At 36.4% G+C, this 13,473-nt stretch overlaps 2 protein-coding genes across 2 annotated transcripts in view; one reads left to right on the forward strand and one right to left on the reverse strand.

The window, feature by feature from the left end:
* LOC150077729 (putative palmitoyltransferase ZDHHC13) overlaps positions 1–2,206 on the forward strand; it is a 121,123-nt gene extending 118,917 nt beyond the window's left edge. Inside the window, exon 5 of the mRNA XM_090385546.1 lies at positions 2,156–2,206. Within this exon, the coding sequence (XP_090241672.1) occupies positions 2,156–2,185 (30 nt within the window). The 3' untranslated portion in view covers positions 2,186–2,206. The remainder of the gene's footprint in view (positions 1–2,155) is intronic.
* The window catches only part of LOC150077730 (lysozyme-like), a 57,395-nt gene that overhangs the window by 3,094 nt on the left and 40,828 nt on the right, over positions 1–13,473 (reverse strand). The window lies entirely within an intron of this gene.

Genomic DNA, 13,473 nt, shown 5'->3' on the forward strand with positions numbered 1-13,473 from the left:
TTGTCAGCATGTGATCTTGAGGTAAAAGATGAAATAGTTCTGTTGAGTGGAAAAAACAGATGTGAGTTACTGACGTATGAGAACAGTGAGTTTAAATAATAACACCATGATTAGGTCAGGTTTACATTAGATAGGCGGAGATAAGTAAACGAGAAGGAGATAAATAAGGTTTTCGTCGCAAATGAGGGGGTTGCTATTCTTGGGTTCTGTTGTTCCTGTGGTAATTGCTTTCAGTATTAACAGAGAACTGTTCCTGAAATAAGACAGTACTGGAAAAGCTATACGGCAGAGTTCAACTATGAAGAAGGAATTGCTGCACTCCGTGGAAGGAATCCTCACAAAGGAACACCATGAAAGAGAAGTAAGGTAAGTTCTCTCTTCTCTGACTATGTTGAATTGGAAAGGATGCTTAGATAAAGTTTTAGATTATTTTAGAGCAGCAATTCCCAACCTTTTCTGACTCGCAAACTCCTTTCAACATAATATTTTTTATTGCAAACCACTGAAATCATATAATCGTTCTTAATTATGTTATAAAATATTTCCAGTACTAAGTTTTTATAATCAAAACATTTATAGTTAATGTTTTGATTCTATTAAAATATATTATTATTTAATATATTAAAATATATAATGTTAATATATATTAACAGTAAATATATTTTAATAGAATCAAAACATCAACTAATTAAAAATGGGGAAAATTTATCATGAAAATAACAAAAGAAAAAGAAAATTAGTATTGCAAACACAGTGGCTGCATTGATGCACATTCCAGTATCTGCTGCTTATAATAACTAAGATTAAAACAAATAAAGTACATGCCAGTAGAATGGCAAACTAAAAGACAAAAATATAAATGAACCACACATAATAAAAACTAAACAAAAAGGGGAGGTGAAGAAAAAGGGTATTGCAGAAGGAACGCCCCTAAAATAATTTATAAAGGCCGAAATGTACAAAGCCAAAATACGTACAGTATTTTAGAAAATGTCAATTAATTGAAAATTGAGCGGCACCCCTCCGATGGCACTAGGTCCAAGTTATGTGAAATATCACTAAAAAGGAGAAAAGCGCTATCTACAACAATTTGGGTATTGTACATTTCATTCTTTCTAAATTATTTTAGGAGGGTTCCTTCTGCGATACCCTTTTTCTTCACCCCCTCTTCTTGTTTAGTTTTATTATGTATGGTTCATTTATACTTACGCTCTACTGGTTTCCCTGCTACTGGCATGCACTTTTTGTTTTAATCTTAGTTAAAATATTTTAATATTTATATAATAATATAAATTTTAATATTAAAATATTTTGTAGTTTACAAAAATATATCTATGTATATCTAATCGGACGCTATTACAGAATTTTTAGTCCCCCCCCCCCACCCCTGCGCTGTTTTAGAGTAAAGTTGAGGTTGAAGAACTTACAAGAAATAAGGAAATGTTCAGTATTGAGTTGGTTTATTGGTTGAAGTTATAAATAAAACTGATATTGCTAAATTAAAAGATATGTAGAATTGTTAATATTAAGTTAGCTTACATAACTGTTGTGAAGAGAATTTCTGAATAACAGAAATATGAGGAAGTGATTAAAATTAAATTAATGTTTGTAGCTGTAGAGAGTGAGTTAATATTGTTAATTGAAAGAAATTTTATGAAAATGATTGCTAGCATGTATTAACAGATTAAATAAGAAAAACGAATAGTTTAAATGCAAATGAATACCAGTTATATATATACTTGTAAGTAGTTTTGTATGATAGATAACTTTGTTTTTTAATATTTGCATTATTGCTCGTGAGAAACTGACAACTCCCATAAAATATATATATTATATGGGAAAATCCCTCAGCTCCTGGATATTCTGATATTTTAATGCAGTCAGGTAGCTTGTGGGCCTTAGTACTTTGCGGAGAGCTGTCGTACGAAAATAATAACAACAATTTGTTGCTGACGGAAATATTAAGAAACAGGGGAAATAAAAATAAATAAATACCTCCTCCACAAAACCCAATCTGATTTCCTCACCAAACTTAAACGTCAATCCCTTTCTTTAGTTAATATGGATATAGTGCCATAAAAGTAAAAAAGGTAATTTTTTTTATATTTGACTATTTTTGAATTGTTATAAATTTACATTAATTTTATATTTACAGGCCCAATGGACACAAAAAATATCTTCATAGAACACAGAAAAGGAAGCAGTAAGTCTTCAGTGTGGTTTTATTATTTGATAGGAAATAATGGTCAGCTAGCACAATGTAAAAAATGTTCAAAAGAAATTTTACGTGGTGGTGTTGGATCTACAAGTGGGCTCCATATGCATTTGAAGGCAATACATATAAATTTAAGAAAAAGAGATGTGCAGGCATCTAATTTAGAGAATGATAAACTTACTACAACAAAAGAGGCAAAGCTGAAATGTTTGACTGATTATTTCGGGAGTGAGAAAAGAGAAAAACTGTCAGAAGTACTGGCTTGTATGACAGCTTATGATGGCTTGCTGTTTCATGTTTTATCTACTTCCATTGATATCAGAGAAGGCTTGATCGCGAGAGGTTTCAGTGATTTACCCAAATCGTCAGTAAAATATGGTACTGGATTACAGCAATCGTATTCAAAAAACGGTAGTACATGAAATAGCTCAACTTAAATCAGAAGGTAAAAGATTTAGTCTGACTTTTGATAAGTGGACATCACTACACAATAGACGATATTTAAATATAAATGTTCACTCTGTTGGGGACATTTTGTGGAATATCGGATTAGTGCGTGTGTACGGTAGTATGCCAGCTGAGAATTGCTTAGAACTTGTAAAGAAAAAAATCGGTGAATATGATCTGTCATTCTAAAGACGTAATTTGTGTAACAACTGACGGTGCATCAGTTATGACCAAATTCAGTAAACTAATCAATGCCAAACAGCAGCTTTGTTTGGTCCATGATATACACTTAGCAGTAACAGACGTGCTTTATAAGTCAAAAGTAAATGAAGAAAAATCTGAATTTAACAATTTTGTAGAATCTGAACAGGAAAATGATGAGGGTGGTCTAATTATAGAAAATAGTTTTACAGGTGCTGTTCCTCATGATCTGAATTACAATTGTTTATCTCCTCTTGTAACAAAAATGAGAAGAGTAGTTAGAATTTTTAGAAGCTCACCAATCAAAAATGATAAATATTTACAAAAGTATACTGCAGCACAATTTGGCAAAGAAATTGTCTTGCAATTAGATTCCATGACTCGGAGCAGTGTACTGTATATGCTTGAAAGATTTTTTGAGTTGAGATACTGTGTGCAGAAAACTTTAATTGATTTAGATGCAAGTGTTAATTTCTGCGAGGATGAATTTAATTTATCTGCAGCTATATCTACACTAATGCCTATAAAGTTAGCGGTAGATGCACTATGCTGCAAAGAAGCAAATCTCTTAACTGCAGATGTTGCCATAAAATTTATGATGGAAACTCTTGGCAATCAAAATTCTGAAATAGCTTGAGAATTGCATACTGCATTGAAACTCCATATTTCACAGAGCTGTACAAATTTATCACAGGTTCTTCAGTATTTACAAAGTGGAACACAAGATGATAGCGAATTGTTTCCCAGACTTAGTAAAGATACTATAATGAAAATTATGCTTTGCTTAATAAAATGTCTTTCTCCTTCAGAAAGTGATGAACAGAATTCAATCTTAGAAGACAAACATGGAACAGAACATCAGTGTTTTTCCAAATTCTTTCCAAAATAAATTGACTAACACTAAAGAGAGACAGTTGTTAAAAGATAAACTGGAGTTGGCAATTAATGAAAGACATTTAATTGTTCCTGTCAAAAAAGTTCGAAGCCTGGAAAATATGATTAAAAAAGGAAATAAGTTTTTTTGAAGATGAGGGAATAAGGGGATAAACTTGCAACTCGTTTATGACTATCTCCGTACAGTAGTACCATCCAGCATAGAATCCTAAAGGGCATTCTCTGCCGCTAATCAGATGTGTACTAAAATTAGATCCAGTTTAAACGATAACACTATTGATTGCTTATGTTTCTTAAGAGCTCTCTTTATTCAGACAGTGTCGATCCCTAAAGATAACTGAAATTTGCAGTATCAATATGTGTATATATATATATATATATTTATTTTGTTATTAGAATAATTGTAGTTTTACTAATTTTTTGTCAGAATATGTATTATTGTAATAAAAGTATGATTTAAAACATGAAATCAAGTAATTACTTGTTTTTTTCCCTTACTTCACTGCACCTAATTGTCATCAAAATTTATAGAGAAAAATGTTGTTTTAGAATACCAGTATCCCAGTTTCATAAATTAAAAATACCAAAATACCGGTATTAAGATTTTGACTGGTATTGTAAGCACTATTGGCACGATGCAAAAGAAAATCCAACCTGACTGGAACTCCCACACCTTTCAGTCATCTTTACCTCTGCAGTATTTGACTTAGAACTGCTTCAGTTTCACTGCAAACTTGTAGCAGCTAGTCACAGCATAATTCCATGCCCAGCAACCATTGAACCTAGTTCATATCCAGAAACAACCCCCTCCCCCACATCATGACACTCCTCTTCCTAAGTGCACTGTTTCACAGTTGAAACAACACCCTTAGTAAATATTTTCCAGGAACCCTCCATATCCATCACATCGAATGAGCATATAGCGTGGCTCGTCAGTTCACAGAAGTGAATTTTATTGATCCACAGTCCAGTTACGATGTGCTTTGCACCATGCCAGTTGATAGTGTATATTCGTTTTTATTATTAAAAGCTTGTGGCAGTGGCATAATTAGAATGAATTTTTGGCCTGTGTTACAATGTTCAGTAGTGGTTCCACCCAAAATTGGCACAGATTTCTTTTAATTAATGGATCTTTGTAATTAAGTATAAATTTACATAATAATTTACAATTTATTGCTTCACACCTGTGTGTAATTAGCGAATGTACTGGACTTAGTACAGAGAACAGACACCCTGAAAGCTGTTATTGGACATCTAATTTTTGTTTTTCTCCACAAGCGTGGAGAAAGAACTAAGCAGACGTCTGAAAAATCAGCACAAGCGAACTTACTAATTAGAAAGGTGCATGAGGAGTATAATCTTGAATCCTTTCTATATTAGAAAGGGGCATGAGGAGTATAATCTTGAATCCTTTCTATATTGCTCATTCTTCAATTTCTGTTAGTCGGTTCTCTCCAAGTTCATATTTTCAACTGTAAACGATGCATCAAAATTGCCTACAGCACTTTGTAGCCCACAGGTTTCTTTGATTTTGTTTCAGTATATGAGATGTGACAAAGTTTTGAGAATAATTTTTTTCCATCAAAGTGGCCATACTAAACCATTACTTCTTCCTGCTCTGTAGCCTGAATTCCCCCCCTCTACCTGCATGCAAAGGGTAAACATCGTCAAGTCGTTTCAGTCATTGTACAAGTTGGTTCGTGTAAAGACTCATTTCCATTCCATGTTATGTGAAAAATGGATGCAATTTAGAGCAAAGAGTTGTGATTAAGTTTTTGGTGAGAAGTGGTAAATCGTCAACGGGTATTTATGAAAAGTTGACCAGAGTTTATGGAAATGATATGTCGAAACCACGCGTTTTCATTTGGACAAAACGGTTTCGAGAAGGATGTGAATCCATCGAAGATGCTGAGCGTTCAGGGCACTCTTCCAAGACTTGACATGGTGAAAACATTGTTTTGTCTGTGTGACTTCTTCAAAGCGATAGGCGGTTAACCACAAGAATGATTGCCAAAAAACTAAACATTAATCAGGAAAGTGTTAGATTAATTTTGTAAATTTGTTGATGAGGAAAGTGCAAATCTGGTACCAAAAAACCTCTCCCGAGCAGAAAGATTTGATTGTGACATTCTCAGATGTTGGAAAACATTGAAGATGTTCCAGATTTGCTTTCTCACTTGATTGCAAGGGATGAAAGCTGGGTATTTGGTTACGACCTCAAAACAAAAAGGCAGTCAGCAGTGGAAGGGAGCTTCCTCACCGAGACCCAAAAAAGCGAGAATGTCAAAAGCGAAAACAATAATTTGCTTTTTTGATCGAAAAGGAATCGTCCACAAAGAGTTTGTTCCAACTGATGAAACTGTCAATCTACAATTTTACCTTCAAGTATTGGAAAGGCTTTGCAAGTGAGTCAACCAGGTTTGACCTGAAATTTCTTTGTCGTGGATTTTGTATCCTGACAATGCCCCCTATTCTAGTGAAAGAGTTTTTAACTTCAAAATTGATTACATCATTGCAGCATCCTCCATATTCGTCTGATTTATGTCCTTGCGACTTCATTTATTTCCTCGACTGTGAAAGGAGTTATAAAAAGAATGCATTTTCAGCCAGTTTCTGAAATTCAGAGTAATGTAATGCTGGTATTAAAACAGATACCAGAAAGTGAGTACCAGAAATGTCACGATCAATGGAACCTATGCTGGAATGCGTGTGTACAGTCTGAAGGGGACTACTTTGAAAGCAATGGCCTCGCATATTTTTCAATCAATTATTCTCGAAACTTTATTGTCACTACTCGTAGTGCCACTTGGAAAAGTATGTCAAGTGAACTAACATCTGGGTGGACTCCATCCTGCAGGTGCATCCATAGTAGAACTAAGATTCCCACTCAGGAAGTCAAGTCATGTTACAGGAACTCTGAATCATCACCCAGGACGAATGCAGTTGGAGTTGCCTTTTCACTGCAGTTGAAAATGTACAGAATGTACTGTTTGACTTGCTACCAGTAAAAGTCAACTTTAACCTTTATACACTTATTTCAGGTTCATACTGGATTTCAAGTTTTGTTGGTTTCCTGGATACTCATCTATGGCAAACCAACAATTGGAGAATATAGTCAAATATAATATCCTGTTTGACTTACTACCTGAAAAAGTCAGCTTTAACCTTTATACATTTTCATCACAAGTCGGTACTGGATTTCGAATTTTGTTGGTTTGCTGGATACTTGTCTCCGGGAAACCAGCAGTGCTTTGTGAAATGTGCATCAGATCTTAGTAAGAATTAGTATTAGTAATGGCCGCATGGTGCAAGAAAGCCCATGGCTTATGCTGCACTAGCCAAAAAAAAAAAAAAAAAAAAAAAACAAAATGATAAAAAAAATAAAATAAATAATAATAATAATAAAAAAATAAAATAAATAAAAAAATAAAATAAAATAATAAGAAAAAAAATGAAATTAAACCTATCATCCTATGCGCTCCCCTTACCCGAAAGTACTATCCAGATGACTGAATTTCCCCAAACTGTCGGCCTCTACCACCCATGAAGGCATCTTATTCCAGTAATTTATAACTCGCTGGCTAAAATAAAACTTCCTGCAGTCCAACTAAACATTTCCCCCCGTAACTTGAATTTATGTCTCCTAGTTCTAGCATTTATAATCTTGAAAATTTTGTCCTCATTCATTTTACTTATGTCTCTCAGAGCCTTAAACACCTCAACTAAATCTCCTCTAAGGTGTCTAGTTTCCAAACTCTGCAACCCACATATTCGAAGTCTTTCTTCATAAGGACGCCCTTTTGCCGATCTCACCAGGCGAATTACCCGTCTGCATCCTTTCAAGAAGCTCGATGTCTTGCTTTAGGTGCGGTCTCCATACTTGAACACAGTATTCCAAGTGTGGTCTAACAAAAGCCTTATATAATGGGATTATCACGTCCCTATCTCTACTTGCAAAAGTTCGATAGATCATCGATAGGACACCATGGGCCTTCCTTGCAACCTGTTTACAATGCTCAGAGAATTTCATGTCTGACCGTATCGTAACACCAAAGTCCCTTTCCTCCAGTACTGGGTTTAGTTGAACTCCACCAAGTGAATAAGTTATTTTGGGATTACTGTTTCCCAGGTGTAATACCTTACACTTTGTTGGGTTAAAGTATAGTTGGTATTTTTCTAACCATTCCTGAAGTCTATCTAGCTCTCTGAAGAAGCTCAGCTTGACAGTGATCATTAACTACTCTACCAATTTAAACATCACGCCCTCTATCCCTTCATCAATGTCGTTTATGAAAATTAAAAACAACAGTGGTCCTAATACTGATCCTTGGGGAACCTCACTTACATCAACCCAATCTGAGGAATAGCCATTTATCACAACCCTCTACCTCCTGCCCTGAAGCCATCCTATCCATCTAAGGATTTTCCCAGTGATTCCAACCTGTTCCAGCTTATAAAGCAACCGCTCATGTGGGACTGAGTCAAAAGCTTTGCTGAAATCTAAATAAACAATGTCGAAATTATTCCCTAAATCCAGCTCGTGAGTGACCCTTTCGAAATGGCGAACCAGATTTGTTAAACATGATTTTCCCTTTACAAAACCATGCTGAGTATCCTTGAGAATTTCATTCGATCCAAATGATCCTGAATTCCACCCTTGATCATTGCCTCCATGATTTTCCCTACTACTGAAGTCAGACTGACAGGTCGATAATTTCCAACTTCACTTTTAGAGCCACCCTTATGTATGGGAGATACATTTTTGGTGTTTATGAATGATACTGATGATGGGATATCAAGTTTAATGTCCAAGTTTGCAGATGATACAAAGGTTGGCAGGGTTGTTAAGGACACCACTGACACTATGCTGCTGCAACTGGATCTGGAAAGGTTGAACAGATGGGCTGAGAGGTGGCAAATGAAGTTTAACATTGACAAATGTAAAGTACTACATATGGGAAACAGTAACCCCAGAGCAACGTATCAACTCTGCGGTACTACACTGACAGTGGTGGAGAATGAAAAGGACCTGTGGGTAATTGTGCAGGCAGATATGAAGTTCTCTGAGCAGTGCAGACGAGCTGCAAGAGTAGCTCATGGTGTCTTGTCAATGATATACAGGAATTTAATTTCAATATCATTAATTACATATTTTTCAACTTCACTCCTACAATTTTCCATTGCCACAAAATCTTTTGTGGCAATGGGAAATTGTGGAAAATGTCAACCACTGTTACAACCTGAGCAGTATTGCATGGCACATCTTGCTGATACAGTATGGGCCTTGAAGTATTGCCATAATGTTGGAAATGTATAATTGTCCACACTCCTGGTATTGCACAGCATTCATGGTTTTGTTGATAATGACTAATTGGCCTAAGCCAAACCACAAAAGGAGCCCTACATTGACACTGCTTCCACTAAACCTCATTGTAGGGAGGATACAATCAGGAAGGAACTGTTCCCCTGGCATTTGCCGCACCTAGGAACGGCCATCAGACCGATAGAGTGCGAATCTCGACTCATTGTCCATGGGACTTTTCCACTGTTCTAGTCTAGGATTCGTGCTCCTTACACTATGTTAATCGGCGTCTAGCATTTGTTGAGGTGATCAATTCTGTTGAACATGTCATCTTGCATGCCCACTTTTGAAATTGTCTGTTCGAAGCCCAGTGTGCATGTTTATAGCAATTTCTGTGACGAGTTGCATGCACAGGACCTGTTTCCCCTTCCATTGAGGGGTGTCTGGATATTAATGGTAGGGCAGTGTATATGACTGAAGTAGGATTTTCAAAGAAAAAGCCGAGTTAACCAGAAACTGGGTGCTAGAGTTATATGTTATTTAAAATTTCATTTTTCCTACCTTCATGTATGCAGCATCAGTAATTAGCTCGTTAAGGCTCTTTTTGTGTATTCAGTTGCTAGGTAGTGAAATCATTTAACCTGGTTTACGTATAGAATTTCTTTATTATACTGTAATAGACTTTTACCCCACTAAACGACATTTCAACAGTAGCCACCATTACCGGAAACGTACGCAATAACGTTCTCTGCTATTGTATAATAATAATATCTGGAACAAATAATGACCATCCCAATGACTGTGTCAACCACTGGCATGGTGCCCAAGAACTTCCATAAGAACCTTGCAGAGAGAACTTACAAGGAATTCCAGAAAGAAGCAATCTGGGACACCTGTAGGATGGTTAAAGAGTTACTAGCCCACAGTAGTAACCGAAAATAACAATCACCCCATTCTTCTGGTACCAGTATCCATCATAGTGTGGGAAAAACCCATCAGAAAAAGAAAGAACATAACAAATTAATATAATAGTGCCTCAACCGAGGATTACCTCCAACAGTTGATCAGGAAGTATCACAACTGGCAAAACTCAGGAATAGATGACATCCACAATTACTGGTACAAGAAGGTTCAGCTGCACATAGCAGAGCAGTTTGCCCAGATGATAAGGCACCCTGACTCAAGGAATTATTACTTGAGTACTAAGGACAAAGAACCAAAATCCGGAGAAGTGCAGACAACGTACGTCATCTGCCTCCCAGCAATACAACGTTCTGATCAGTGGCATAATTAACAAGAGATCAGCCTATTTAGAGTGCCAGAACAGCAGAAGACTTGTAAGCAGATGAGCAAAGGATGCAACGAGCAATTGACCATTGATTTGGAAGTTATGGAGCAAGTCTACAGGGAGCACTGCAATCTGTACATGTCCTGTATCAACTACTTCAAGGATTTTGACTACGTGCCCCATAGGGGACTGATAGAGACACAAGATCTATAAAGCCAACTTGACACTAACTTTCTAGAAGCAATCATGGTGAAATGGAGAACCACCATCAAGGTCGAGAATCATGAAAAGACCGATCCACATTAGGAGAGACATCTTCCAGGGTGATGTCCTGAGCCTACTATGGTTCTGTACAGCACTCCACCCACTGTCCACCATGCTCAATAACAGCAAGCACCCTTGTATATTTTGTGCTGTAGCCTCCTTTCACAGGGTGGTTCCTTGTCTTTGTGTTTTGTTTTCTATTGGTCTTTGGTCTCTCTTCTGTTCATCCTGGTGGGAGCTACAGAGCAGCACAGTAAATTTCTGTGTGGATGTTATCTAGTGTCTCTTTGTTGTTGAGGTAATCCAGTATTATTCACAGATGGAAGCGGTCTGTGACGCTATAGGATTCTGTTGGGTCTCTCCTTTTGTATGGTGTTGGTCTTTGAGGAGTCCATGTTCCTGAATTCTGCCAGGACCTTCACTCACATCCTGACTGATTTTTTCCAAGATTGTAGAAGCTATCATGTTCTTCATGATAATGGTCCATCTCTGGTCTGTAATTCGTTGTTCAGTGACCTGAATAGGAACAGTCGGGAACCATGTCGCGTACACATGTATTAGTATTGTCTTGTAGGTCTCTTCGTAGTGTGCTCGGCTGAGAAGCATATTTACTGTACAACTACTTGAGCAGTCGTGCAGGAAGCACTTGCATTTGGTTAGGCTGGATGGTCTTGCTCCTCTCTTGTGGTAGCTATATGGGTGACGGCACCACTTATTCCACTGTATTTCTTTAGGCAGAGGGGGTCTTCCCACCCCTCTGCCTAAAGATAGAACGCGAGTGACTTTATCCTGTGGCACATTTAATGCATTATGTTCACTATTTCTACTTCTCACCTTCATTCAGCTCTGGAGATGGATCTATTAACTTTTGCATCCAGGTGGGTGGTAGTTATTGGGAAAGCCACCAGATGGTGGCCACTCTACATCAACCATCTCAGATGGTTGATGTAGAGTTACCTCTTCCAAGGTCGAGATGAATCATCTCGACCATGGGAGAGGTAGATCCAATGAAGCGATTTTCGCGATTTTTTTTCTCTAGCATCATTTTTTTTTTTTTTTTACTGTTCCGTGCCAGGATTCGAACTTGTCCATGATATTACTGGTCCGTCGTCGTGACCACTGGATTAATCGTAACCATTATTATTTTATTGTAAACAAATTCTCTTGATAAAATTGTATTGTATTGTATTAGTAAATAAATAAGAGGAGTTAACCTCAATATAGTACGTGGAACACTTCCGTATGATACCCTCCAGAAATTAAAACGGAAAAAACGAAAAAATCGACAACTTACCGGAACATTAAAGTAAAATATAAATAATTAAATAATCAATTTAACACAATTCAAAATCAATTTAAAACAATTAAAATTCAAATTAACGCAATTAAAAGAATCTAACGAAAATATTCAAAACGATTTTCCTTCCTGAAGCTGACAATGCTTTTCGACCGACTGTCGTGATCACAGGAACGAAAATTACCGAATCAGGCTAAACCTGCAACTTAAATAGTGATTATATGTCTTCGCGCATGCGCGTAAAGGTCCACGCATCGGAGATCAAATATGGCCGCCGAACATTAACAGAATTCTCATGTAATTTAATTTCAACGGTTTCTGCAATTAATAGTCGCGTATAATTACGTTGAACATTAAGTATTTTGGCCTCGTTAAATAAAAAAGTATGTTTTTCGTTAATGGCATGAAAGGCTAATTCTGACGCTGCTGAACGAGAAGCACGAACAGAGGCTTCGTGTTGATTAACACGGATATTAAGAGAAAACCGGGTCGAACCCTGGTAAGACGAGTCGCAATCACCGCAAGAAATGTTGTATACTAGATCATTGATTTGTGTTGCGAACGCGGAAAGAACCGAGCGATTGTTCAGTATAGTGTGTAACTTCCGTATGGGCCTAGCTATAATTTTAAATTCGGTATCTTTAAAGAATCTGTTAAGCTGTTTGTGCCACTGTTCAACATATGGGACAGAAATAAAGTATTTTTTGATATTTCTATTGTTGATTGGTGTAGTATTTTGTATCCTATCCTTAGCTTGTACCCTAATTCGATTTATTGTGTTAATGGGATAACCCCTGTTTAAGAATCTGCTAGTTAATATTTGTATTTCTGAGTCCAAAGCAGAATCCGTCGTTGAATATTTATAGGCATTTAGAAATTGATTAAAGATAATCGATCTTTTGTAGGTGAACGGGTGGTAGCTATTATAATGTAGAAGCATACCGGTGTTTGTGGGTTTTCGATAGATGCTAAATTGTATTTTGTTCGAGTCCCGGGTAAGCGTGAAATTTAGAAAGTTTAATGACTTTGTATCCGTATCTTCCCTTTCCAATGTAAATTTGAGTCTAGAATGAATATTATTAAACGAATGTAAAATGTCTTGGATAGTAGTACTATCGGTAATAACTAGAACATCGTCCAAATACCTCCCATAGTATGTGATACGGGGACGAAAAGGTGTCAAATGTATCTGTTCAATCGTTGAGAGATAGATCTCTGACATTAAGCCACTCAGGCTCAAACCCATTGGTAATCCAAAAATTTGTTTGTACACCTTGTCTCGAAAGGTGATGTAGTTAGCTTCAACTAACAGTTTAATTAAGTGAAAAATTTCCTTAATAGGCAGCTTCGTATAATTAATCGGTGTCGAGTTTTTATTTAACATATCCCAAATAATATCTAATGTGTATTCAACGTTTACATTCGTATATAATGAGGTAACATCTAATGAGAATAAATTGTCATTGTCGCCGAGTCTACAGTCTTTCAGATTATTAAATAATGTATCGTAATTCTTAATCCCAAATTGTATAACCTGTCTAAAAGGTTTTATAATGTTATATACA

This window comes from Mastigoproctus giganteus, chromosome 11, assembly GCF_048544385.1.
Source record: "Mastigoproctus giganteus isolate SK-2022 chromosome 11, ASM4854438v1, whole genome shotgun sequence".
In the NCBI taxonomy this organism is placed as follows: Eukaryota; Metazoa; Arthropoda; class Arachnida; order Uropygi; family Thelyphonidae; genus Mastigoproctus; species Mastigoproctus giganteus.